Raw genomic sequence first — 26,968 nt, 5'->3', positions numbered from 1 at the left:
AAACAAAAACCATAAATGAGTTTCTTTCTGTCCTTTTCTCCCTGTCCCTGTTCCCCTTTGCTTTGGATAGAGAATTCCAGTACTAAAGGTATTGGCAAGAGACAGTTTCTGTGGATGTTCCTCATCTGAAATTTTGAGAATGGAGAGAATTATTCTGGATAAGTTGAATTGGGATCTTCACACAGCCACACCACTGGATTTTCTTCATATTGTAAATATACCTGAAGTCTTTTAGTTTCTTATTTGAGTGTGTAGTCTTCAGTAAATTAAAAAATAGATTGCCTACTCATTTATTTTGTACTGGAAATAGGAAAAAGAAAACTTGATATCCAAGGAAAAATTATAAATTAGTATATATGTCATATCACTGAAGCTTAAATCGCAAACTTAGAAATTGAATAGGTTAGGCTGGGCGCGGTGGCTCACTCCTGTAATCCCAGCATTTTGGGAGGCTGAGGCAGGCGGATCACTTGAGGTCAGGAATTTGAGACCAGCCTGGCCAACATGGTGAAACCCTGTCTCTACTAAAAATAGAAAAATTAGCCGGGCATGGTGGCAGGCGCCTGTAATCCCAGCTACTCGGGATGCTGAGGCAGGCAGGAGAATCGCTTGAATCCAGGAGGCGGAGGTTGCAGTGAGTCGAGATCATCTACTGCACTCCAGCCTGGGCGACAGAGTGAGACTGTCTCAAAAAGATACTGAATAGGTTGCATCAATTTCTATATGTAATTTCCTAGATATTTAAATAAAATGATGTTCTTGTGATTTTCAGTTCCATGCCATTGCAGTGTCAACTAGGCCTCAGTTACTTTTCAGTTTGCCCAAATTGAGCCCATCTCAACATTTGGCAGTCCTTACCAAGCAACTACTTCACTGTATGGCCTGCAACCAACTTCTGCAGTTCAGAGGATCCATGCTTGCTCTGGCCATGGTTAGTCTGGAAATGGAGAAACTCATTCCTGATTGGCTTTCTCTTACAATTGAACTGCTTCAGAAAGCACAGGTAGGTGTCAGTCTCATTAAATAGTGTTCTTTTTAAGTTTTTCTATGATTGGAATACATAGAGTTACCAAACTAAAAGACATTTCTAATGTAATGGCAAACCATTCTTAAGAGTAGACAAGAGTAAAGTATATATTTTAAATTTACGGGCTAGATGATCTCTTTTTTTCATATAAAACTTATATAGTATTTTTAAGATTCCTTTTAATCATTTCTCTTACTTTAAGAATTCTAAAATGTTCATAAGATTGTCAATACCATATTGTCCTTTAGTTTTTTGTAAAGAAACCTCCTAGCTACATCTGTAGGTTTTAATGTAGTACTTCTTTACTTCACTCATTTTATAACGGATGTCAGGAACAAAAATTAGAATAATTTGCTTTTTAGACAAGCAAATAATTTATTGTTGGCTAGTAAGTGAAGTATTTATACCAAACTGGCAGGTAGAAGCCACTTTTCTGAAAGAGGTTTTGCCCTGGCAGTTCTATTATTACCTAAGACTAGTTGGTAACTTGTATCTACAGATTATTATAAAATGTATAGGTTGATAAATTATCAACCACCTAAGTAAAATGTAAAGGTTCAGTGGAGAAAATTCTCATTCAAATGGAAAGTTGGTGAGAGTGCTGTATGTTAGCAACTACTTTGAGAGAAGGCTTACTGGTTCTATTCATGTCACCAAATAGAACTTACCGAGTTTAGGTCTGCTGCAAACCATTTTCCTGCCAGCTGAATCCATAAAAGACTCATGAACCTACTTTCCCTTTATATGGCTATTTATTCTTATTTAACAATAGTTATTCTGATTTGTTTTATTGGATTTTACTTAGAAGATTGTGAAATTCTAAGCTTAACATTTTGCAGTAAACTAATTGTAGCAAAGAACTACAGTTATTGAGCTAAAAAGTTAGATTATTATAAAAGAAAAACATAATAGTTGAATTTGGTGTTTTTCTAAGAAAGTTATAATTGATCTTATAGCAAACATTTTAAGAAGTATGTCTGAAGAAAATGAAGCAGGCAAAAAAATAATTTTTTTTTTAAACAAGTATGTCAGTGCTTCCAAGAATTTCAGGCTCTAGTTTGTGAGCAGAGGGGAGCTCAGTCTTTTCATAAAAAGGTTGATGACCAGAGCAGTATGTTAGGTAGAGATCTACCTATGTAGTGTAACATGGGCTATTTTTTGTTTTGAAGGGATATCTTAATTGCCTTAGATTGAAATAATTAAATGCTGTAATGAGAATAAATCCTAGGAGGTAGTTGCTACTTAGTGAGAATTTTTAGAAATTATGATAAACCACCATTTAAATGAATAATATGGCACAGAATATTTACTTTGCTCACCCTGGAGTGTTAGAAAGAAAAGTTGAATATTAATCACTCACATTAGACTGTGAAGTAGAGGAATAGGCTTAATAGAAAACCTCCTACATTACATTATTTTTATTGGAACAAATGACATCTCTAAATGCCTTCTGACTTGGTCTCTGTGCTTGTTCTCAAGATAGTACAGAAAAAGATTGCTCTAAAGTATTAGTGTCAGAGGACAGATTTTGAAGCATAAAAAATAATGTTGTAAATAGCATGTGTATTCTGTAGCTTTGAGATCATGTTTTCCTAGTGAAAAACTGGAAACTCTGATTCTCTTTTGTAAGTTTTCTGGTGCTAGAGGAAGAAAGTATTCACTGAAACTTTTTTTTTTCTTCTTAGCTGAAGGAGTATTACAAACCTGGGATTTGACAGAATCTTTGGAGAAATTACTTCATTGAACTCCTTTATTTTATAGCTCTGGGGTAGGGAACTGGAGACTTTTTTAGAGCCGCGTAGAGCTACTTAGTAGTGATTTAAAAGAACCAGTGCTTTTTTTCATACCACACAAACCTTAAAAATTCTAGTTCAGTGGTTTTCATAATTTGTTTTAGAAGTGGAACCCTTTCCCAGTCCCCCTTCCCCAAAGAAAATCTTGTACACACACAATCCCAGAATATAGAAAAGTGGAGAGCTATACTTGTGTTTAAGGGCAGGTCCCCACTCAACATAGCGTTTTCCCTTCCATAGCTAGAAATCTACCTATGTTGTGTAGGTTTAGATTATATTATGTAGATAGTGTTTGGACGTAGTTTGAAAACTGGAAATACAGTGACTTTTTTTTTTTTTTTTTTTTAAGAGATTTGCCCCATGTAGTATATAATTGCAGTGGGGAAGTTAGTGAAGAAAAGGAAGGTCATAAATCTTGGTAGAGACTTTTGGGACTTGTTCTAGCAGTTCTCCTCTAACACCAACCCATGTGGTCCAAACATGGATGGCTCCTAGTTCTTTAGGACTCATTTCTGTTTTTGCTAAGTTTGCTGTGTTCAGATAGGGAACACCAGGTCTAATATCTTTGTGTTTAGACGTGTGACAAGGCCACAATATCAGATTTCTTCCTCGTTTTCTGGATTTAGTATAGGAAATTCTTGCATCAGATTGATGAGATCATGCCAAAATTATTTGTGACATGATTCCCAGTGTCTGGGTTTGAGGAGAGTCCATCACAGACATACCGTGCTGTGAGGAGGCCACTCTCACTAGTTCTGCCTGAGCCCCCACTTTGAGACAAAGTATGGCAAGTGTTCCCAGGTTTGAAAGGCAGTCTTCCTTTTGTCCCTCTTAACCTCTCACAACTACACCCCCTTAAGCTCTTGCGCCACCTGTTGGTCACCGTTCTGGGATGGCTAAACCTCTTTCTCTCCTTACCCTTCTTCTACCCTTGCTCTGTTGTGTGGTTGTGCTCACGTCCTCCTCTTTCTGACTGATGTGGCCCACCCTGATAAACTCAGGCTGTTAACTCTACCTAGATTAGTGTGGTAGTCTTTGTAGTTCCTAGCTGGGCAGTAGTCAAAGTTACATGTTCTACTTTAAAACTAGAGTAGGTTCAGCCATAAAACAGAACAAAATCATGTCCTTTGCAGCAACATGGATGCAGCTGGAGGCCATTATCCTAAGTGAATTAACGCAGGAACAGAAAACCAAATACCACACGTTCTCACTTACAAGTGGGAGCTAAACATTGGGTACAACGCGGACATAAAGATGGCAACAGTAGAAACTGGGGACTACTAGAGGGGGGAGGGAGGGAGGGGAGCAAGGGTTGAAAAACTGTTGGGTACTGTGCTCACTACCTGGTTGACAGGATCACTTGTACTCCAAACCTCAGCATCATGCAATATATATCTAGGTAATAAACCTGCACATGTAGCCCCTAAAAGTAAAAAGAAGCAAATTAAAAAAAAAAAGCAGCAGCAGACCCCTCCCTACCAGTCTCCTGGTTCTTTTTGAAGGTGGCTGTGGTCAGACTATTCCAGCAGGTTCCTCAGTGCTTCATGCTGTTCACCAAACCTGGATCCATCTGGACCTACCATTTATGTCATTTATTGTTATAAAAAATAATACATATTCTCTTGACACCTTATAATTAGAGTTCATTTAAGTCCTTTTTATCAACTCCATTAGAGTACTTGTCTGGTGTCGAGAGTTTTGGTAGTTCCAGTATATGTGCTTGTTTTGTTTCTTCCACTGGATCTCAAGAAGGAACAAATTATTTTGGTGTCTTATAGAACAAATTCAGATTGTACTAGATTAGAAGGAATTTATTTTGATGTTATTTTGGAGAAAAGACTTTACTTGGGACTTGGGTAGAAGTGGAGTTCATATGGATGGTTTTGTTTTGAATAATTTCTAAAGTCTTTTCTAGCTCTGTCATTTCTTGTCAGTCTCCCACCTCTAAAATATAACTCTCTATTTACTTTTTTCACACAGAAAGATTATAGTGACATAGTCTTCCTCTTACTTAAATACATGTCTTTTTAGGATTCTGCCATAGTATTGATTCTGCCATGGCATTTATTATGCCCAGTGACCAAGGCATTAGAATATTTGTGGTACCTTTACCTTTCTAGGCCAATAAATATCATTCATTTGCTAAAGAACGTTTCATTAAACGAGGTACAGTTGGCTCTCCATATCACTGGGTTTGGCATCTGGATTCAACCAACCGTGAATTGAAAATATTCGGGAAGAAATTTCACAGAGTTCCAAAAAAAACCTTGAATTTGTGGCACGCTGAGTACTACATTGAATCCACACAGATGAAGTGATGTGTAGGCATTCTGTTAGGTATTATAAGTAATCTAGGGATGATTTAAAGTATACAGGACGATGTGAGTGGGTTATATGCAAATACTACATTATTTTATATAAGAGACTTGAGCATGTTGGGTTTTGTTACCTTTTGGAGGATCCCAGAACTAATCCCCTATGGATACTGTGGGATGACTGTACTTATTTTTTAGAAGTAATTTCTACACTACAGCCCCTTTTTCACTCCCAGTTTCTTTCATTTTTTTTTTTAGGCTTCCTAAAATATTGGCAGAAGCTCCATTCTTTCTCTGTGCTTTGTTCCAATGTTTTTAGCATGTTTCAGCTTGTTCTACATCCCTGGGATATATAATAAGACCTAGCCTAAATGTAAGCTTGATAGTTCAGGGACTGTCTTAAGTGTTATGTAACTTTTTTCTTTTAAGGGAGGGAGAACAAATTCTAATACTAGTTAATAGTGTCTTACCCATAGTGTGTTATCTAATGCCTTTCAAACTAGGGGAAAAAAATCAGTGAACAATATGGTAGATGCTAAAATCTGCCATTTTCTTGTATATTTCTGACAGTTTCAGTTATTTTGCATTTGTATTATACAATGACAAACATCAGCCTTTTACCATTCTTTCCTCTGGTGTTTTTTCAGTAACAAATAATGAATGTATTTAGAGATAAAAATAATTTTGTGACCAAATGTGTTCTTGTAGAGTGCATTATTTTCCCCTATTTTCTCTGTGGTATTGCAAGCAGTCAGGGTGTGTGCTGCAGGTTATATGAGGATGAGTAAGACTTGGTCCAGAAATGTCCAGAATACCCAAAACTGGAAAAAGTGATCCCTGATAGTTAAATGGTCAAGATAGGCTCCCCGAAGGTGATGGTGTTTAGCCAGTCCTGGAAGGAATCGGCAATACAATTTCAACAGGTAGAAATAAGATGATTAAGGGTAAAATAAGAAAGGGGAAGATTAGTGTGTCATATAGAGCAGGACTTCAGCAAGAGTGTAGACCACAAGTTGAGGGTATGCTAGGAAATAAGGCTAGAAAAGAAGGTTGGGATCAGATTATGGAGATTCTTATTAATACTAAACTAAGGAGTTTAGCTTATTTCTGGTAGGCATTGGGGTGCCGCTGGAGAGAGCAGGGAAGGAATATATGATGCTAACAGGTTATTTTGACAATGCTGTAATTGGAAGTGAGGAAGAGAGACACTTTACTACAGGTAATAATTTAAAGGCCTTCCATGTACAGTCATTGTGCCAGAAACTTAGGGATAAAAAGATGAATATAATACAGTGTCACACCTTCGGTGTTGTAGTCTATAATGGAAAGGCTAAATGGTTAAATAGATTATTATAATGAAATGTAAATATGTTAAAAGGTTTTAATGTCTTTTTCTTTTTTTTTTTTTTTTTTTTGAAGACAGTCTTGCTCTGTCTGTTGGCCTGGCTGGAATGCAGTGGCTTGATCTCACCTCACTGCAACCTCCACCTCCTGGGCTCAAGCCATTCTCATGCCTCAGCCTCCTGAGTAGCTGGGATTACAGGCATCTACCACTATGTCCAGCTAATGTTTTGTATTTTTAGTAGAGAAGGGGTTTTGCCATGTTGGCCAGGCTGGTCTGAACTTCTGGCTTCAAGCGATCCACCTGCCTTGGCCTCCCAAAGTGCTAGGATTACAGGCATGAGCCACCACGCCTGGCCATAAATATGTTAAAAGGTTGATATAGAAACATGACCGTGGCATTTAGGGTGTTTGGGGTGTTGAGGGAGTCAGGGGTAACTCCAGAAAGGATTGATTGATACCTGTGAATTGTCCTGAACGGTAAGAAGGAATCATCAAAACTCCCAAATTAAAAACTTTACCAAAAACATTTTATCTTAGTGCTAAGTCTACTATTTTCTACAAAATACATATTTCTAAATTTTTCATTTACTATTTTAAAATTCTTAGCTTCCCTCCTCATCCCTGATTAAAAAAAACGTTTTTTTGCCCTTTGGCTTCTTACATTCTTAATGAATGTGTTTATGAGTACTTTGGACTCCACTGAAAAAAATTAGAGGAGGCCAAGAGAGTAGGATGAAAGGCCTTCTAGACAGGGGAAATAGACTGGAAAAAAAAAAAAAAAAAAAAAACAGACATTGGATACAAAAAAGTAGTTTCTGTTCTCATATAAATGTTCAGCATACATTGCAAATACAAAACTCAAGTTCCAAAGATAATTATATTAGAAATACAGATTTGGACCTAATTTCTAAGATGATGATGATGGATGGGTAGGCATGGGTAGGCTGGATAAACAGATGAGTTGGAGGTAGAAGATGTGGGGAGAGAAAAGACTCAGTGGGGACGGAAAGCACAGGGAGGAAAAATGGCCACCAGAGATAACAGAGCAGCCTATGTTAATTAATGATCAACTGTGTTTTTTTTTTTTTCCCCCCTGGCCCAGATGGATAGCTCCCAGTTGATCCATTGTCGGGAGCTTGTGGCACATCACCTTTCTACTCTGCAGTCTTCCCTGCCTCTAAATTCCGTTTATGTCTACCGTCCCCTCAAGCACACCCTGGTGACCTGTGACAAAGGAGTGTTCAGATTACATCCCTCCTCTGTCCCAGGCCCAGAATTCTCCAAGGACAACAGCAAGCCAGAAGTGCCAGTCAGAGGTACAGCAGCCTTTTACCATCATCTCCCAGCTGCCAGCGGGTGCAAGCAGACCTCTACTAAACGCAAAGTAGAGGAAATGGAAGTGGATGACTTCTATGATGGAATCAAACGGCTCTATAATGAAGATAATGTCTCAGAAAATGTGGGTTCTGTGTGTGGCACTGATTTATCAAGACAAGAGGGACATGCTTCCCCTTGTCCACCTTTGCAGCCTGTTTCTGTCATGTAGTTTCAACAAGTGCTACCTTTGAGTGTAAACTAAGGTAGACTACTCTGGGAATGAGAACATGCAAAATCAGGAAAGGCTGTAGAAGGAAGTATACCTTAACAGGCTGATTTGGAGTGAGCCAGGAAAAAAAAAAACTCTCATTATTTGTGTGGCTAATTATAATTCAGCATTATTTAAGCACATAAAGACCAAAAAAAAAAAAATCCAAAAGATCCAAACTTTTTTTAAACTTAAAAAAATCTCTTTGTAGTATGTCAGTTGTACTTTTTGTCTGCCATAATGTAACGTAGCTTGCCCCGTCAAAAATTCAGTTAAAATTCATAGCCAGCAATCCTGTCCCCCGTCAGTATCCTGATTTAATTTTCCTGTTGCTTTTGCTTGCTTCTCCATTTAATAGTTACTGAACTTTATGCATGTTGATCTATAGTGATTTTCACTGCAGTTGAATGAACAAATTATTTCAGTGTGACAGCCATGACTCAAGTTCCAATTAGTCTGAAAAGGGTACTTTGGAATTGTCCCATATTAATCAGAGACGGCAACAGAGAAAGTTCTCATATTACCAGGTTGATTTTGTGTCTCATTTCAAATTTTAATTTAAAATTATGGTTTTCATTTTTGTTTACCTTAAAGTGATGCTTAAAAGTGGCATGTAATTAGGACACTTAGATTTGTTGAAAGCATTTTTGACATTTGTATAAAAGAATTTGTGATAAATATATCCAGGTGCTCACCAAAGAAACATGTACGTAACAAATTAGATTTTTCTAACTGATAGTTTTCACTCATTTATAATCAGTAGGAGAGACTGTCTAGATGTTGGGGCAACTATGATTTGAGTCTGTAACATGTTATAACTGAATTTAGTACCCTAGTTCTGTTAAGCTATTAGGATTTTCTAATAGAACTTACTCCCCCTGCCTCCCCAGCCTATGTTTCTTTTAATGACTTCTGGATCCTGAACTCCCTTTGCAGTCTGAAAAAGGTATTGCAGTCAGAACCGTGTACTGATGATAAAAGCCTCTGGTAGCAATAAAAAGTTGTCCTTAACTTTTGTTTCTGCGACTTTTTTCTGGTTGTGAAGAGGTACAGGTTCCTGATTAGCTAGGCACTGCTATTTCAACTAGAGAAAACAATAGAAAGACCAAGAATACACTTACTGAAAATAAAACATGAAGAAAAGAGGATCTGAATGTGATCGAGGGATATAGGTTTTAGACATAAGAATTTTTCTTTCGTGGTATTTTTTCACTGGTGCACTGTGAATCCTCCAAATAGTAAATTTACATCTTAATGTGACTGCTTGTGAGAGTAGGCTCAGACCCATATCTTTAAAATGTTATTTTTAGCCATTTTTTAATGTTCAGATTTAGCAGAACAAGAGTATTTTCAGGTCATCATCTGATTTGTAAAAAATTCTTGTGGTAGGGTTCACTACCTGTTTTATGACCTTAAAATCCAATTAAATGGGAAGCGTTTACTCACATGTCAGTACAGGGAGTGGGAGGGAAGATAGCAAAGGATTGGCTTCACAGATAGACATTTTAAAAATTTCTCATCCTGATCTTCATCTGTTTAATTCATCTGAATTGTAGGAGCTCTAAGAAGTTTACAACTGCATATGTTCATAGTATCTGTAAAATGATACAGATACTATGAAACTTCCTCCTCTTTAACAGATGAGGACATAGTTGTGTTACGTAGAAAGCTAGGGATAAAACTGAGTTTAGAGTCAGTATTTCATTTGTAGTCCAGTAGCTGCAAATTGAGCAGAATGTTAGAGGACAATAGGATTTTCACTTTTTGGTCTTAAGGTTTTCAATATTTACAAATAATTGCTGGTAAGTTAGTTTGGGACACAGCATTCTTCTCATGGGACACTGAATCAAGTGGGATAGTGGGCTGCTAGCCCTCATGCCTCAGAGCTTATTTAACCCATCATTCAGTTCAGTGATAGTACTTTGGAGACCTGGCCTTCAAAAGCACTGTTAAACCTTGGCCACCATTTCAGAGGCCTGAGCTCACTTCCTCACGACTTACTGTGGGCCCTTAGAGAACTGTGGCTTGTGACAGAAAGAGCCTAGTATTCTTGAACAGTGTAGAACTTTTCATTAAGAATGTTCCGGTTGGGTGCAGTGGCTCATGCATGTAATCCCAGCACTTTGGGAGGCTGAGGCAGGCGGATCACGAGGTCAGGAGTTCAAGACCAGCCTGACCAACATGCTGAAACCCCATCTCTACTAAGAAATACAAAAATTAACCAGGTGTGTAATCCCAGCTACTCGGGAGGTTTGAGGCAGGAGAATCGCTTGAACCCAGGAGGTGGTGAACTGAGATCGTGCCATTGCACTCCAGCCTGGGCAACAGAGGAAGACTAAAAAAAAAAAAAAAAAAAAAAAAAGTTCCTGCTGTTCAATTAGTTCTCTTTTTACCTGGAACTATTCTCAGTCTGTCCCAAGTTACTTGTGTTAAACTTTGGCATCACATCACAGACTCAAGATCTAGAAACCTGAGCATTCTGCATCATAATTGTCTTGTGCCTCCTGGTGGTTAAAACACCTGTCATTCCGTGAAGCCTCTGGAAAGGCAAGGGAATATGCTTGATGGGGATAGTAGTTATTCTCTAATCCTCCATTCAACCAAAAAAAAAAAAAAAAAAACTAAAGAACATGTTCTAGCCCTTGAAGATCAGACTAGAAGCTAAATATTTCATTCTCTATGAGATGAATATAAAGTTAGTTACATAGAGAACTAGAAGTTTTCTCTACAGATAGATGATGTATTAGTTTGGAGGGGGAAGGGAAAGCTGGGAATGCAGAATGCTCCCAAATGTCAGTAAAAGGTCAAATATGACCAGTTTGTCATAAATGTTCCTGATGCTGCCTTTGGCTGTGAAGGAAGGTAGAATGTAGCTCTTCACTCAGCCAAGTTGATGAGAATCTGAACCTATGTTCTTGTTGAGAGAATTAAGACACTGGTGTTTGTGCCCCCAAGAAATACTATGTATTTTCTCCTGTGTTGTTAGAACCAGCCACTTGTGTCCTCTGTACTCTTTACAAACCTGAATTTTCAAGCTTTTAAATTTACTCCTAGATTTCCTGAAGCAAGTTATGCTTGAGCATTAGTGCCCAAAGCAGCATGGTGGACTTTCACTTGAGAAGAAAATGTGGTTAAGCTACTGATGCACAGCCAACATGATGAGGAACTTATCTTTATCTAAAGTAGTTTGCACATTTTCAACTGGAAAGCGAAGATACCATGTCACAGGTTCTCACAAACAACCTGGCAGAATGCATCCCCAGTTTAACAGGGTTCAACTAACCCATCTCAAACGTTTACCCTATTTGACATCATGAAGTTTTGTCTAACATGTAAATGTTCCAAAGCCTCGAAAATTCTTTTAGTCTTTGAGAATGTCTCCTATACCTGTTATCAAATAATGCTATGAGCTTTGGCCACTAGATGGTGCTTTTAGAAAAATACAGCATCTTTTTTACATATCTGGGAGAAATTGAGTTGAGTTTACTGTATGTTAGTGAGCAGTTGAACACTCACCTGGTTGCTGAGCCAACAGTGTTGGCTTAGTTAGAAGTTCATATTACTTAAGGTACAGGAGGCCTGTGTGTGTGAGAGACTGAGGGAACTTTGGCAAGATCAGCCAGGGTTAACGGGCAGATGGTGACTGGATACCACGTTTCAGACCAAGAAAAACCAGAACCAGTCTTACAAATCCCAATTACTGAGTTGTGTGGTTCTGCAAAGTAGCCTAGAAATACAATTGGGAAGTCTTGAATATAGCCAAGTCCCAAAACCTTGTTGCTTTCAGTTTGAATTGGATTTGGCCAATCATTAGGAGAGAAAAGATGAAGAGCACGCTTACTTAGCACAGCTTGCATCAAGAAATAGCAAGTTTTCCCTCACCATATTTAGTGTCTTTTATGATGTACGCGTATGTAAGACCAATGTCAGACATAACTCTCCCTTGTGCCAGTTTTACTTTAAAAGGCGTAATAAGATAACCAAGAATGTCTTATCAGATAGAGAAATTTGAGAAGAGCTCACTTTTTTTAGTTCCTAGGAGCCTCTGGAGTTAAGGATGAAATGAGAACCTCTGCCTTTCTCTTAACTCTAGAAGTATAGCCTTCATACCAGATCAAATGCCAGAATTGTTGACCTTATTGTGTTACACAACAGTAAAGTAGTAGAAAAGCAGTTTGAATAGCCCTAGGCTTAGTGAACTGGTCTCTCATTTCTTGGAAATAGCTTATTTTGTTAGGCAATAGGACACTCCAGAATGAAGGCCAACTTTAGGCAAGCAGCCACTACAAAGTGACTGGTGGGGAGCAGAATCCTTTTTGCTTTTCAGAATATGATCTATCTTCAGCAAACAACTTAGCATAGAAAAGTCTTGCCTTTTCTTTCACTCTTAACATTGCTGTGCTTATATGAGTTATACAAGTTCAATTCATAGTGCATGGCTAAATCCCCAGTACCTAATGTAGGCCTGGTGCAGTATACACAATAAAGTATTTGGAAAGAGGGAAGGAGGGGTTGAGGGAAGATGGATGAGTGAATAAGAAAAAAAGACAAGGAAAGCTAGAACTGCAACTCTCCAGAGTTCTAAACACATTGTTCACAGTTAAGCCCAGCCCTTTTGTTTATATAAGAGACAGGGTCTAAGTCTGTTGCCCACGTAGAGTGCAGTGGCACGATCCTAGCTCACTGCAGCCTTGAACTCCTGGGCTCAAGCAATCCTCCCACCTCAGCCTCCTGAGTAGCTAGGACTACAGGCACACACCACCATGCCTGGCTAACTTTAAAAATTTTTTTAAAGATAGGGTCTCACTATGTTTCCTAGGCTGGTTTCAAACTCCAGGCCTCAAGTGATCCTTCCACTTCTGCTTTCCAAAGTGCTGGGATTACAGATGTCGAGCCAATGCACCTGTCCAAGCCCAGCTCTTTATGGAATGTTATTCTGCTCCCCATTCCCCACCCTCAAACACACACATTTATTTGTTCTTTTGTGGGACAGGGACCAAAAAAATCTTGTTATAATAGCCTTTGCCTCTCCTGGTCTAGGTGCCATAACTTTGGAAGAAACTTTCCACAGTGGACTGAAAGGCTATTCATCTCACATCCCTACAAGTAACTGATTTGAGGCAGATGTGAAATCTTTTGTACCTCACGTGATGTTCCACTGACAACCAATAGGTCTCATTTATATATAGCTGTTAATCAGGAATAGCAAGGTAGGAATGGGAGATGAGTAGACACCTAGACTCCCAACTAGTCTTCTCAAATTAGCACATGCAACCTGGGCACAGTAGCTCATGCCTATAATCTCAGTATTGTGGGCAGCTGAGGTGGGAGGAATGCTTGAAGCCGGGAGTTTGAGACCAGCTTGGGCAACATGAGACCCCATCCCTACAAAAAATAAAAAAATTAGCCAGGCATAGTTGCTGATGCCTATAGTCCTACCTACTCCGGAGGCTGAGGTGGGAGGATTGCTTGAACCAAGGAAGTCAAGGCTGCAGTGAGCTGTGATTATGCCACTGTACTTCAGCCTAAGCAACAGGGTGAGATCCTGCCAAAGAAAAAAAAATTAATACAAGCAATCCCTTTACCAGCCCCGTGTATGCCAGTTGCTTGCTGGAGATTGACCTGAAAGACAGATGGCATCCTGTCATCATTTAAAAATTCAAGCACTAGGAAATCTGAAGTGAGCCACACTGCCATCACTGTCAGTCTCCAGGTGGGAAGATAAGTCAGTTGCGAAACAAAAGGTTTTAAAGGTGGCTTAAAAAAACTTTAATAGTCTTTTGTGTTTTTTGTTATTTTTTTTGAGATGGAGTTGTGCTTTGTCACCCAGGCTGGAGTGCACTGGGGCGGTCTTGCCTCACTGCAACCTCCGCATCCTGTGTTCAAGCGATTCTCCTGCCTCAGTCTCCTGAGTAGCTGGAATTAACAGGCACGCGCCACCATGCCTAGCTAATTTTTGTATTTTTAGTAGACACAGGGTTTTACCATGTTGGTCAGGCTGTTTTCGAACTCCTGACATCAAACAATCCACCAGCCTCAGCCTCCCAAATGCTGGGATTACAGGTGTGAGCCATCGCACTTGGCCATGTATTTGTTTGTTAGACACCAGACCTGTTTACCCATAATCTGGGCCAATAGCAGGCCAAAAATAAATAAATAAATAACCAAATAACTAAGAAGGAACTTGATAAGCACTGTTGACGGGGAAAAGAAGTTCGGTCAATTATTGGGGGTGAGGACCCGTTTCTATCTGTCCAGCTCAGTGCATAACGATTGAGGAAGTTGGATCTCTCCTTTACACGTGTGCTGGGCTAATCTCAAGGAGACCATCTAAACTATGCTTGTATTAAGGCAGAGTCTGTATCTGAAAAGAACTAATATTTGTTTAAGACTGATGAAGAACAAAAAGCCTATTACCAATGGAAATAAGTTTAGATGGCTCACTTCTCCCTGCTTTGCTTTTCCACAATCTTGTTTGAGATAAGCCAATAATTTTTATTGCTAGTAATTATACCCAAGATGGTTTCACATCCCTTACTTGGTCGGCCAGGAGAAAATCCACCAGTTTTATCAACACTAGAGAAAAAGAACTGCCTATTGTAAAATGCCAAATCAATGGCAATCTATCTCAGGGGAATTGAGATGGCAAGGCACTTGGTTGGCCAGAGGTGTACATGATCAGGTTCCCCTAGGTAACTGGACTGAGGCTAACCTACTGATAATACTCTCTGTTCCCCAACTCTTCCCATTAAGATGGTTAATATTATACTTCCTCTACTCTGGGAGCTAAAACAGAAAAACAAAAAAGGAAATAGCAACAACAGACATACATTTCTTAAATACTGCCTAATTTGATTTTTAAATACTGCTCAAAAAATATTTACAATCTGATGCAGAATTTGTTTTTAAAATGATAGAATAAAGTTAAAATATCGAAATAGGGAGTTTAAGAATAAAGTCACTTATATGTAGTGATGCCAGTGGTCTCACACAACAGGAACTACATGTTTAACTTGCAAAACTGATGTCATGCTCTGGCATCAGCTGGTAAGGAGCTGCTATTCCTTTCCCACTCCACTGGTCACATTACTAGCAGATTTGTGTCCTTACAGATTATAGTGTAGAATGAAGGGGATGGCTTTTGATGCTGACATTTTGATCATTTAATGGCTCACATGTATCTGACTTTACTTACATTTACTTAGTTTCTAAGTAAAGAAAGCAGCTTGCCAACTTGTTCATCCAATTGCTCTAAATAATCTCTTTCCAGGAATCAAGTGATTCAAGAGGCAGGGACTGTTGCTTCTTCATTTCACTGTCTAAAGGAACCATGTTACCATTCTTATTCAGAGGGGAACACTCCTGAGGATCTTGATTAAACACAACTCATGCCACCAACGGTATTTTTATGATCTACCTACTATGGAGCTGAAAAGTAAAGATGGAAATAAGCCTATCTATAAACAAGTAATGAAATTGAAAGATAACAAAATATATGTCCAGGCTTTATAATACATATGATTTGAAAATTGTCCCTTCACTATGAAAACTGCCCCCAAGAAGTGACTGCTAACTAATCTAGCCCTGAATCTGACTCATCACAAACAGGTCAGCATTAGAAATCACAGGCTCACTCAACTGGCAGAAGTATGTGTTTGGATATGGATGTTAATTTTAAGTGATCAAGCCTGAATGCTTTGATTCTCAGCAGGTTTTTTTTGCAGATATTGTAGAGAAATCCATCTAGGTAACTCTGAGAAGACAATGTGAATCAGAACCATTGTTAATGGTGCTGTTATCTGGGAGAAGAGATATGTACTTGTTTGGGGTTCATTTCCCATGGTCCAAGACATATGGGTCCTGGTAAAAAACTGTGGACACAAGGTACAGAGCTTCACAACAAATAAAAAGGCAGGGATGGGCCAGTAAGTTATTTTAAGGTATCTTTAAATTGAACCCCAGAGGCAGAAAAGTCATCTACCCAACACCGGCACATTTTAAACATGATTAGGATTTGTAGGTCAAAATCCCGTAACAAAAAAGGGAAGTTTTTGGTTGTTTCCAAAACGAGGAAAGCATATTAAACAGAATCTTGTGACTTAAACTTCACTCAAGTGAGCTTAAAACTGGCATAATTTTGATACCAAAAGTAAGCTGAATAACCAATACAAAAAACAGAACTAACTGGAATTTTTCTCCCCCAAAACATAATCCCAAATCCAAAACAACTTATATAAGGGATGCAAGTAACAGAAAAAGTCAAAACAACAGTGGTTCCTGAATTTAAAGGAAGGATGCCCACTTCTCTCTCTCTCAAGAGGCAGATGGTCAGCTGAAAAATAAAAACATTGTTATCAATAGAACACTCCAAAGAAAAAAAATTGCAGCCATCTCTGTTCATGCAATATCAAATGTTTTTGTTTGTTTGTTTGTTTTTTAAAAACCCCAAACACCAAAACAACCCATAAAACTAACAAAAGGAAGGAAAATGTTGCTCAGATCTTATGACCTGACGGTTGAGGACCCTGATCAGGTTGTTCAGAATGTGGCTCATGGGACAGAAAGGACAGGAGTTACCATGAGATCAAGTTTGTGGGCCCTGGGCGTGGTGGCCCCCTCAGGTTAGGGTACACGCTGTCTTCAGTCCATCAGTTCTTGGATCAGCAGCTTCAAGAACATGATAGTTCTAAGCAAGGGGATCCCAGCACAAGACCTTGGGTCTTGGCCCACGTTTTCTGTTTCACTCAATTTCCTTTTTCCTTTTTAATTAATGTTATTGAATATGACTATTTTTTGGTAGTGATAAGTCACTTCAGTATCCACTATGGGCAGACATTGACAAAGACAAACAGCAGTGCAATATTTGACCCAGACTTTAAAAGAACAGGAGGCGATGGTGGAAATGAGGTAACTCTTCCCCAACACGTGTGAACAGACAGCTCCTGCTCTTCTAATGCTCTATGTCCATTAGGAGAGAGTAGGGCTTGTCAACAGGATGGTTACATAAAGAAGAAGCTACAGAAGAGAAAAAAGAAAGGTTCAGATTCAAATTTGATTCTTAATGGCTTAAGAAAAAAAGGAGCTTCTCTACAACAAGCTGTGAAAGAACAGCAGTGTGTCAGTTAACGGGGTGACTTCCTCGAGCTCGACGGGAGGGTGAGCAGCAGCAGGGAAGAGGAGGCCAGTGAAGAGGACGATGCCTCAGCTGGACACCAAGGCACATGACCTGGCAGGGTGGACAGGGGCAGGCATGGGGGGAAAAGGGTGATAACATGATGTGTGAAGTACAGGACACCACATGGCACACGTATCTTTGAGAAACTGGTGTAACCCAGACGGCAGCCATTTGAAGTCTACCACACGAGGCAGGAAAGCATGAGACTCTTATCCCTATTTCTCTTAACCAGTAAGCACGTGTACATATGCAAACCAAGCGGTGACTAAAAAGAACTCACAAAAAGGGCACACAAATAATGTTTGGGTAAAAATATATTTTCCCCCGCTTTATGTCTTGGCACTAGTGATATATGCATAGATTACCTGTCCACCACTCTCCTACCTCAACAGATGCCAAATTACCAAGCATGTTGCTAAGTGATTACTTCCATATTTGAAAAAATGATATGCTTCACACCAATACAATTACTTTAGTTTAAAAAAGACAAATGTCTAACATGCAGCTTACATATATGACAATTCTGCATTAACAATGAAAGTAGATTACACGACAGTTTTAGAAAACACATTGGTTATTTTCAAACAGCAAAATGACAAGGATCTACAACTACAGTTTAAGGCATATCAGCATATTTTAAAATTAAGAAATAGACAAAGTTCTAATGCTGTTCACAGCTTTTCAATTTATTTAAAAAATTCCCTTCATACCTACATACAAACTAGACTTTGTAGGTCTTAATTCCCACTAAAGAATGTGTCCTGTCAGTGGAACCAGGACTTTTCGAAGCTGAGACCTGACAATTCCAGACACTTGCAAATGGCAAAGCAAAGGGGTGGGAATGGACAGTTTTTGTAGGACCACACAGAGACAGCAGGACGTGGGTCGGTAACAGCTGAAAAACCTCACCCAACAGTTTGTATGTGAAACAGTCATGGAAATGTCAAGAAAGCAAGGAAACCAAGTCTGTTCATTTGAGGTGCACAAGATGTGGGTTGTGTGTGTTACTGCTCGTGAGTCACAAAGCAGAGAAGGAAGATAAGTAATCTGTGTCCACTGTTACATTACATAATTCCCATTGTAGAAATGCCCTTTTTGGAGAAAACCTTAACCAATTAATAAAGAGCCTAAGTTGGGAAAACACAGTCTGAACTGCCAATAAATTCTCATCGATGCTTTTCCATCACATTCTACAGTACATGTGTTATGGAGATCTAAAGTTCAGAAGAAGCAAAAAGATGGTCATTATGTTTGAACAAAAGATATGGGGGAAGGCCAGCTAGAGTTATGTAGGCCCTTCAACCCCCATAAAAGAGGTGGCCACTGTCAGCAGTTAGCACCAGGGAGAGACCATTAAACTAAGATTAAAAAATTAAGTGGTCATAAAGGCATCCTAGCATAAAAATTTTTCTCTTGGTCTTCTCTAGTAGAAGATGGTAATTTCTCATTCTGGCTTTATTTGCCTTGCCAGAATCAAGGACCCTCTGAGCTATCCAATGATGCCCATGAGGCTATGTAGAGCACAGGCAGGGATTAATAATTTCTTTTTTTTTTTTTTTGTAGAGAGTCTCACTCCATCACCCAGGTTGGAATGCAGTGGCGCAATCTTGGCTCACTGCAACCTCCATCTCCCAAATTCAAGCAATTCTCCTGCCTTAGCCTCCCAAGTAGCTGGGACTACAGGCATGCGCCACCACGCCTGGCTAATTTTTGTATTTTTTGTGGAGACGGGGTTTCACTGTGTTTGCCAAGCTGGTCTTGAACTCCAGGCCTCAAGTGATCTGCCCACCTCGGCCTCTCAAAGTGCTGGGATTACAGGTATGAGCCACCACACCTGGCCCCCATTAGTAATTTCAGATTTCCAAATTCAGGTCAAGAAGTGGAATTTATTATGTGGTTCTTGTGAAAAAAATATAAATGTGGCCTTTTAAATATATTTAGTTTTTTTTTTTAAACAAAGGCTACTCAAACCATTACCTTCCTGCTCCCCTTGAAAAGAAAAAAAAAATCCATCCATCCCATTTGCTTTCTCTAATTTTGAAAAGTCAGAAAGATCTTACAGGTTTCTTACTACCGTACTTACATGCAAAGGCGAAAGCACATCCAATTAGATTTGAGGGTATCATTTATTCCGTGCAGAGCCAAGGACTACTGTGAAAAAAGGCATAGATACAGAAAGAAAAAAGAAGAGCAGCAATAACAAACTAAACAGGGCTGGGGAGCAGTGGCAGAAAAAAGTTCAGAAGCAATACATTAAAAAAAAAAAAAGCTTCTATTTGTTTCTTTTGACTTTTTATTCCCTGACTCGCCATATGATTTATTTTGCTGGGAAAAATTTAATGCAAAAAAGTCAATCCAATCAATAATCTTGGAATCAAAAAGTCAGCTGGGTGCCTTTCGTTGTTATGCTCATTAAAAAAAAATTTTAGTGATGCAAGAGACAATTTAAAAGTGTACTTTCTGTACAAGCCACAAAAATGCTCACACAAGCAGTGGTTGGAACAAGCATACAACACAAATATTCAAGCTTTTGTCTGATGCACAGCCTATGAGCAAATTCAGCCCATGGTTTGAATCAACATGCCAGCTACTATTTGGCTGCTCCACAGTTAGCTCCAGACTAGAATTATTTAAAAACACAAAAGCAAAAACAAGAATGTTCGTCCGGTAGCTCCTAAACCTGTGAAGACTATGACTGCTGCTGTGTCTAGTGTGTAGTTTCTATTCCAGCTTTGTTTAGGCTTCCACGAAACTAATTTCCTTACTTTGCTTAATTAAGCAAAATCAGTTCATGGAAGACCATTCCTTCTTTCCTCTAAGTATGGTTGAAGACAAAGAGAAGGAGAAAAAATCTTTGCTGAAATCAAAATAGAGACTTGTTCATTCAAAAAAGAAAGTGTGTGTCAGGGGAGATGCAGCATATTCTATCCTATTTACTTAATCTCCAACCAGTGAGGAAAATGCAGAGGGGCAGTGGGTTCATGAGAAATGTTATCCTTTCTATATGTAGAGAGAAAGCTGGGAGGATCTTGTTAGTACAGGGGAAAAAACAATCACACAGATGAAAGGATAAGCATCAGAAAGGAGCAGTATAGAAAAGATTCAATATGCACTTTTCCATACAAATTAGGCATTTAGTACAGGTTCTGGCACACGGGCCAGTTCTAATCCCTGATGAGGCAAGGGCCTTAGACAAAGAGCAGGTGGAGCTAGCCAAGGTGAGGAAAATTCCAGACAATGATTTGAGACTTCAGCTGTTCTTTCTTCTTTCTTTTATTGCCAAATACTGAAAGGAGACTAAGCAAGGAAGCTGGATATGAAATGTCTACCTTCTGGACTTATGGGTCATGTTGTGGTCCTTCCTATTTCCACCTTAAAACTGACAAGGCCTCCCTCAAATTTGTGCTACCAATGATACAGAGTTTATAGCAAATTTTCTAAGGGAAGTATCTGTGGAAATTTTCTCATGATTTGTGAAAAATTTTATTAGAAGTAAAGTATCCTGGAATCAGTCATCAGGTCCTCCCTCTAAGCCCACTGGGAACAAACTGAGGTGTGTTCATGAAAGATTCCTTACTGTTAGTGGTAAGCAGGCTGTAGAAAGCCCACCATCCTTAGTAGAAGATTCTTCTACTAAGCAATGTTATATGATCCAACCTTTAAGACCTCTATCTGTGAGAGGATCAAGGATGCACCAGTAAATGTGAACATAATCATAGTTTTCTCATACCAGTCTACTCCAACTTGGCCAGGATTGAAGGCAGGCATTCAGATGCAGTTTCAAACCATGAGAGGAGACAGTCTGAACAGACCCACAAGCTCAGGCCAAATAATGTTATTGATTAAAATGAAAATGTCATGCAAGTGTAAAAATAAAATATAATGCTTGCTCACCAGTCTGTCTACGTACAAATCTACCTTGGCTTGGGACAAGTGTGGAGAAAAGACAGTGAGTTCAGGGATTGTGCACTCATGGAGATGAATCATCAAGAAAATGCAAACTCTTGTCATGGCTATTCAGGTTTTTAGTTCAGCTGCTGAGATGGTGAGAAGTTTTCATGTCAGACGTACAGGTAGCATTTTACCCCACTTTCCTCTGTCCAAAGCGACATACAAGTAACAGGCCTGCTTCGTGCTGCCATTCAGAACAGGCATAAAAAGCAAATCATTTACTTTCCGGAAACAGAGTCCAGCTGCACAAAGCATTTGCGGTTATTCCCTTGTTCTATCATTTTCTACCACCCAACAACATTCAGCAAAACGAGTTAATAATAGTTACTGGTGTTTGAGGAAGGGTAAAAAAATAAAATAAAATACAACTAAAGAACACACATGGCAGAGATACGATATTACTGCAAAAGCAGGTGAATGCGGGAACATCCTTGGCTTGCCAGGCTTTATGTGAAGCTTGCACTGCAAGTTAAAAAACAAAACAAAAAAGTTAGAAATAATAATAAATTAAAAAGAAAGGAAAATTAGGAGCGACAGCACCAGCATTCAGTGACGGTGAATGCTCATGCAATGATTATGGAATTGACAGAAATTAAAACCAAAAATTTGAGAAGGCTACTCTACATGACAAGCAAAAGCAAAATTTAATACTGAATTAAAGACATACGGTTAGTTTCCATTTGTATGTAATTTAGAATTCACAAGTGACTTCTTGAAACCACTGCATGTCTAGTGGGAGGATTTACTGTTTGGCTTTTGTTTTCTCAAATAACACAAAACCATTATCTATTAGGTTTGGGTGTCCCATTAGTACTGAATAGGAGCTTCATTTTCCACTTCTGAGCTGCTGAAGGAGTCAGAGAATAAATATACAATAAATGCCTTTGTACAATTGACTTGAAGAAAAGGTCTAAAGCAGTTTAGGGATTGAAATTACATAGTGAATGGAGGACATGCTATTAATCTAGTTGGGTAGGGGGAAAAAAGGACAATCACTGAAATGGTTACAGCTACAGCAATGCCAGGAGCTTTCCCCCTCTTTTAGGTACAAGGCAATGCCAAACCCACGGTCCACGTGTCTAATTTTAGGCAAGTGCAAGACATGCAACCTTATTCCTTAGCAAGAATCAAAACAATTTTTTTTTAAAAGATGAGTAGATGGTTGGGTAAACTGTAGTTATTAGATGCCAAGCACAGTTTTAAAATGATGAATTTTAAACCTGTCTTTTGGGATAGATGCATCTTAACCAGCAAATGCCTGCTGGCAATTGTGCAGACAGTTTTCAGAAAAGACGAACACTGTCCACTGACCAACTTACCCCTGGGCAGTCCCACCACTGTGGTACAGCCGCAAACAAGGAAGGTGACTTGGTGGCCAGAGATGGCAGAAGGTGGGGTCCAGCTAATGGCAGTGCCAGGGTTAGTTCTACTTTGCCTGTCATCTTAGGAAATGTTATACACTCTCATGCCACTACAGGTCAAGGAGAAGTATAAAGCCTTACCTACATTAAAAAAGGAGCGTGTCATTAGAATAGAAAAAAGAGAATTTAAAACTATTAGAAAAACTAAGTTAGGCTTGGAGGTGGAAGCATAGCAGGTAAATAAGTAAGCATCTGCCTTTTCATTTTCTACCTACAACAAAGTCAGTTCCTGAATGGCAACTCCCACATCTGCTCCAGCTATGCTAGGAGGCATCTTCCCAGCTCTTTTCAAAGTGCTGCTCTGTCTAGCCTGGCCACTGTCTTTCTGCGGTCCCTCTAACCAAAACACTCCACTGCCACTGGCAGTAAGAGGTGTGATTTTTTTTTTTTTTCCACTTTGACACTTCAGGCCTCCACTGGCAGTTGCTTTCACTGTATAAATGTAAAGTGTGGAAAAGCGTAAGGACCTAGAAAAAGTTATACAAAAAATACGTGCCATTGTCAGGTGCAAAACCTGGTAACTACTCTGAACCAAATTAAGTATAATATCCTTCAAAATAAATGAGAATATATAAATAAGCTAAAATAGAATCCACACAGGCTTCACAGAAACTTTGAAAGCATTACACATTGGTAAGGCCCCAGGACAGGAAGAAAATAACTTAACATGTTCAAAAGGGCAAGGAAAAACCTCCCTACACTGGGAAGTTTGTTACTAAATAAACTTTTCTAAAATGGAGGCACAATAATGATCAGCTCTTGGAATTTTTATTGCTTAAAGGCACGTCTAGTATACACGAAATACTCTTTTAACATTGCTGGTCTTTTAGAAACATTCTTAGTTTTAAAACTTGAACCTTTATGCACTGAGTGTTTCAGGGTGAAAAGAAAAACTTGACTTTGCGTTTCCTAAGCTATAAGTCAGCAGCTTTTTGTCTCATTCATACCTATAGATGTTTACAGGCACACACACACACACACACACCCCTATATCCTTGGTTAGTTTAGTTTGGATTAACAAAGGTGCAACGCCAAATGGCTTTCATCTGTCTTCACTGGAAGAGTCACTGTAATCTCTGAGTCTCTGCATGGGGAACATCACCATTAGTGTTAGATGCTCTCCCGACACACATAGCTACAAAGGGTTTTCTTAAACTAGATTATAATCTATGTGGTTGTTACTTTCAGAATTAATCCAGCATAACTAAATTTTGGGCCTTGAACTCCTTTGGTCACTTGGATCTGTGCCAACTCCAAATAAAATCACAACCATTTCTATTATTGTTCAGAACATTTGCCTCTTCCCTTACTCTGCTGATACATTTTCTGCTGTCTCAGAGCTCAGAATGTCAAAGTTTGTAAAGCATGATTTAAAACTCTCTCAGTATGTCATTGTAGCAGTCCATTTTTATTTTTACTGCAGGCAACATGAGATTCCTTAGGGCTGAGCCTACTGCATGTTCACCAAGACTAAGTGGACAATAGCACTGTGCTCACTTCTCCCTATAACACATCTCAATTATTGTGCTGAGACTTGATCCTATGTACTCTATGTTTAAAGAATGTAATTCTTTATGTGCTTGAGCATCAATGTTTTTGTTTACTTATGGTCAGCTTTTTCCCTAGAACCCTGGCATGTAAGGCGAAAGAGCAAGACTTCCTGAAACAAGTTCTGAGTTGCTGTATATTAAATAGCTGCTCTAAAAGCACCGTACATTAGACAAAGGAGGGCGGCATCTGCATATTTGCCATTGAGACACCACAAAGGTTTTCCTTAGTGGTATTCTTACCATCGTGCTTCCTGTCAAAACCGATAGCTATTGACATAAAACTAGGCTTTATGATGATTCAAAGGAGAGCTTCAAATCACAGGAGAATGTCAAGGCAGCCCTAAATCTCCCACTGGTTTCAGGCAGCTGCTACTGGAGTATCATAGGAAGTGACCAACTCAAGAGCAGAATCTGACCCTTTGGCACATGACATTAAGACCCTATTTAAAAAAACCTTTTATGAGTGGGTTTAGGTTTGGCTTGAGGTTGGCAGAGGTGTCAACTGGATAGGCATTTGGATCCCATTTCACAATAAAACAATTCATCATATTGAATTTAGAGGAAACTAGTGGCCACTAGCAGCTCTTCCAAATGTTTCATTTTGGGAACGAGACTTTCAGTGACTGGCTTACAAAGTCTTACAACACAGTATAGGAAAATAATTTTAACAATTGTGATTTTAGGATGCTCTCTATCAAGAGTCATGAGAATTATCTTCAGAGGGTGCTGAAGAGACATCAGCCTGTCTTCTTTGAGACTCCTAGTGTTGGTGTGGAAGATGCTACTGGAGACAACAGGTTCCTCCAGGCCTGATTGCTTGGTCAATGTGGTCAAGTTTTATACATTAATCTTTGTGTACCTTTTAAAAAATTTTAAAAACCTTCATCATCTTCCCTGCACTGTAGAGAAAATACTTGCTTTTATCTTTCTGGTAAAGGACCAGTTTCCAGTCTGTAAATGGGAAAAGTAGAGACATGCAAGAGGAATAAATTGTTAGAGGTCCCCAATACAGGGGGGTGACACCTGCTTACTTTTTCTTATCCTTGTCTTTCTTGGTTTGCTGGGCCCCAGATTGCTGGGCCTGGGACTGTAGTAACTGAGCCGCTGCTTTCTTCTTCTGGAAGTTGTTCACCTCCTCCTCAAGCTCCTTCTTCTTGTCTTCTACTTTCTTCTTTTCTTCTTGGTGTGTCCGCTTTAGAAGGTCAAACTTCTCGTGAAGCTGGAGAGAAAAAGAAGACAGGCTAGGTGAACGGAATGAAAATTCTTTTGATGTAAAGTTGTTTGGATCTGTTCAAAAAACAAAACATGGCCAGGCGTGGTGGCTCACACCTGTAATCCCAGCACTTTGGGAGGCTGAGGCGGGTGGATCACGAGGTCAGGAGTTCAAGACCAGCCTGGCCAAGATGGTGAAACCCCATCTCTACTAAAAACACAAAAATTAGCCAGGCGTGGTGGCGGGCGCCTGTAATCCATGCTACTCGGGAGGCTGAGGCAGAGAATTGCTTGAACCTGGGAGGCGGAGGTTGCAGTGAGCTGAGATCGCACCACTGCACTCCAGCCTGGGTGACAGAGTGAGACTCCGTCTCAAAAAAAAAAAGAAAAACAAACAAACATGTGTCGTGTGGCTGCACTGGCTTTAATACAGGTGTAAAGTACCGTTTTGCTGACTTCCTGGAGGAGCTGAGCTGGGATGCTGAAGAGCATCCCTCAGAGTCCCAGACTCCTATGACACTTCAACTCCTTGGGACTAAAAATTCCTTCACTCTGTTGCTCAGGCTGGAGAGCAGTGACGCAATCTCAGCTCACTGCAACCTCTGTCTCCCAGGTTCAAGCAATTCTCCTGCTTCAGCCTCTCAAGTAGCTGGGATTATGGGCATGCGCCACCATGCCCAACTAATTTTTGTGTCTTTAGTAGAGACGGGGTTTCACCATATTGGCCAGGCTGGACTCGAACTCCTGACCTCGTGATCCTCCCGCCTTGGCATCCCAAGGTGCTGGGATTACAGGCGTGAACCACCTCACCTGGCCAAAATTAATTATGATCCCAACAAAAAACTCACCCTAGTGGTAAAAGTGGTTCTTCACCTCTGGTCCTTTTTCAAAATGTATAAAAAACATTTACTTAGAAATATATACAATGACTACATATATATGTGTGTGTGTGTGTATATATATATGCATTATGTATTAGCTACTTAAATAATGTGTTGGGAAATTTCTGGCCCTTGAGGGAAGGAAGGGGAAGAAGAAAAGCAAAGGAAGAAGAAAGGAAATGAAAAAGAAAAGGAAAGGAAGGAATTCTAGATAATTTTAGATTTTTTACCCAGCATCCCCTTGGTTCTCGAAGCCAACAGCAAATAAGGCTCAACTTTCTCTGCAGCAAAACCATCTCGAGTGCTTAGCTATTTAAATAGCCTCTAAGTTTCAGTAGTTTTTAGACAAAATAAATTAAAACAAGAAAATGAGGAAATTTATTTAAATGATTTCACTTAGAAACATATAGAGATATTGGTCAAACACTTCAGATACTCATTATCGACCAGCAGAAATAGACATTATGCACACAAGCGCACATACACACACACACACACTCAAATACGATGGGATGAGTGTTACAGTATAAATCTATGTTAACTTCTAGGAAGCAGTTAATCTGGCCAGGGGAGGGGACTAAGGTAAGGCTGGAGCAGGGAGTGCAAGCCCCATGAGGGCAGAAGCACGGGTGCAGACGTGGAGTACAGGCTTTGTGTCAGATCGTTGTCCCCCAGACACTGCCAAAGTCTAGCTGAGTTGGCTGATAGACTAAG

At 39.4% G+C, this 26,968-nt stretch overlaps 2 protein-coding genes across 11 annotated transcripts in view; one reads left to right on the top strand and one right to left on the bottom strand.

Moving 5' to 3' along the window:
- The window catches only part of CCNI (cyclin I), a 29,389-nt gene extending 20,314 nt beyond the window's left edge, over positions 1–9,075 (top strand). For both annotated transcript variants that reach the window (XM_003265785.4, XM_030819031.1), the window contains 3 exons: positions 71–211; positions 773–1,003; positions 7,582–9,075. In XM_003265785.4, coding sequence (XP_003265833.1) covers positions 71–211; positions 773–1,003; positions 7,582–8,025 — 816 coding nt within the window. In that variant the 3' untranslated portion in view covers positions 8,026–9,075. The remainder of the gene's footprint in view (positions 1–70; positions 212–772; positions 1,004–7,581) is intronic.
- Positions 9,076–15,984: 6,909 nt separating this feature from the next.
- The window catches only part of SEPTIN11 (septin 11), a 139,104-nt gene continuing 128,120 nt past the window's right edge, over positions 15,985–26,968 (bottom strand). For 3 of the 9 annotated variants that reach the window (XM_030819027.1, XM_030819024.1, XM_030819030.1), the window contains 3 exons: positions 25,193–25,380; positions 19,323–19,390; positions 15,985–16,396 (listed from right to left, as the gene is read on the bottom strand). In XM_030819027.1, the coding sequence (XP_030674887.1) occupies positions 19,366–19,390; positions 25,193–25,380 (213 nt within the window). In that variant the 3' untranslated portion in view covers positions 15,985–16,396; positions 19,323–19,365. Of the gene's footprint in view, positions 17,080–17,535; positions 21,653–25,192; positions 25,381–26,968 lie in introns of those variants that run through there. The other 6 variants (XM_030819025.1, XM_030819026.1, XR_004031723.1 and 3 more) reach the window with 6 other exon arrangements.

This window comes from Nomascus leucogenys, chromosome 9 (genome assembly GCF_006542625.1).
Source record: "Nomascus leucogenys isolate Asia chromosome 9, Asia_NLE_v1, whole genome shotgun sequence".
Taxonomy (NCBI): domain Eukaryota; kingdom Metazoa; phylum Chordata; class Mammalia; order Primates; family Hylobatidae; genus Nomascus; species Nomascus leucogenys.
This window is presented reverse-complemented; position numbering and strand designations above follow the sequence as displayed.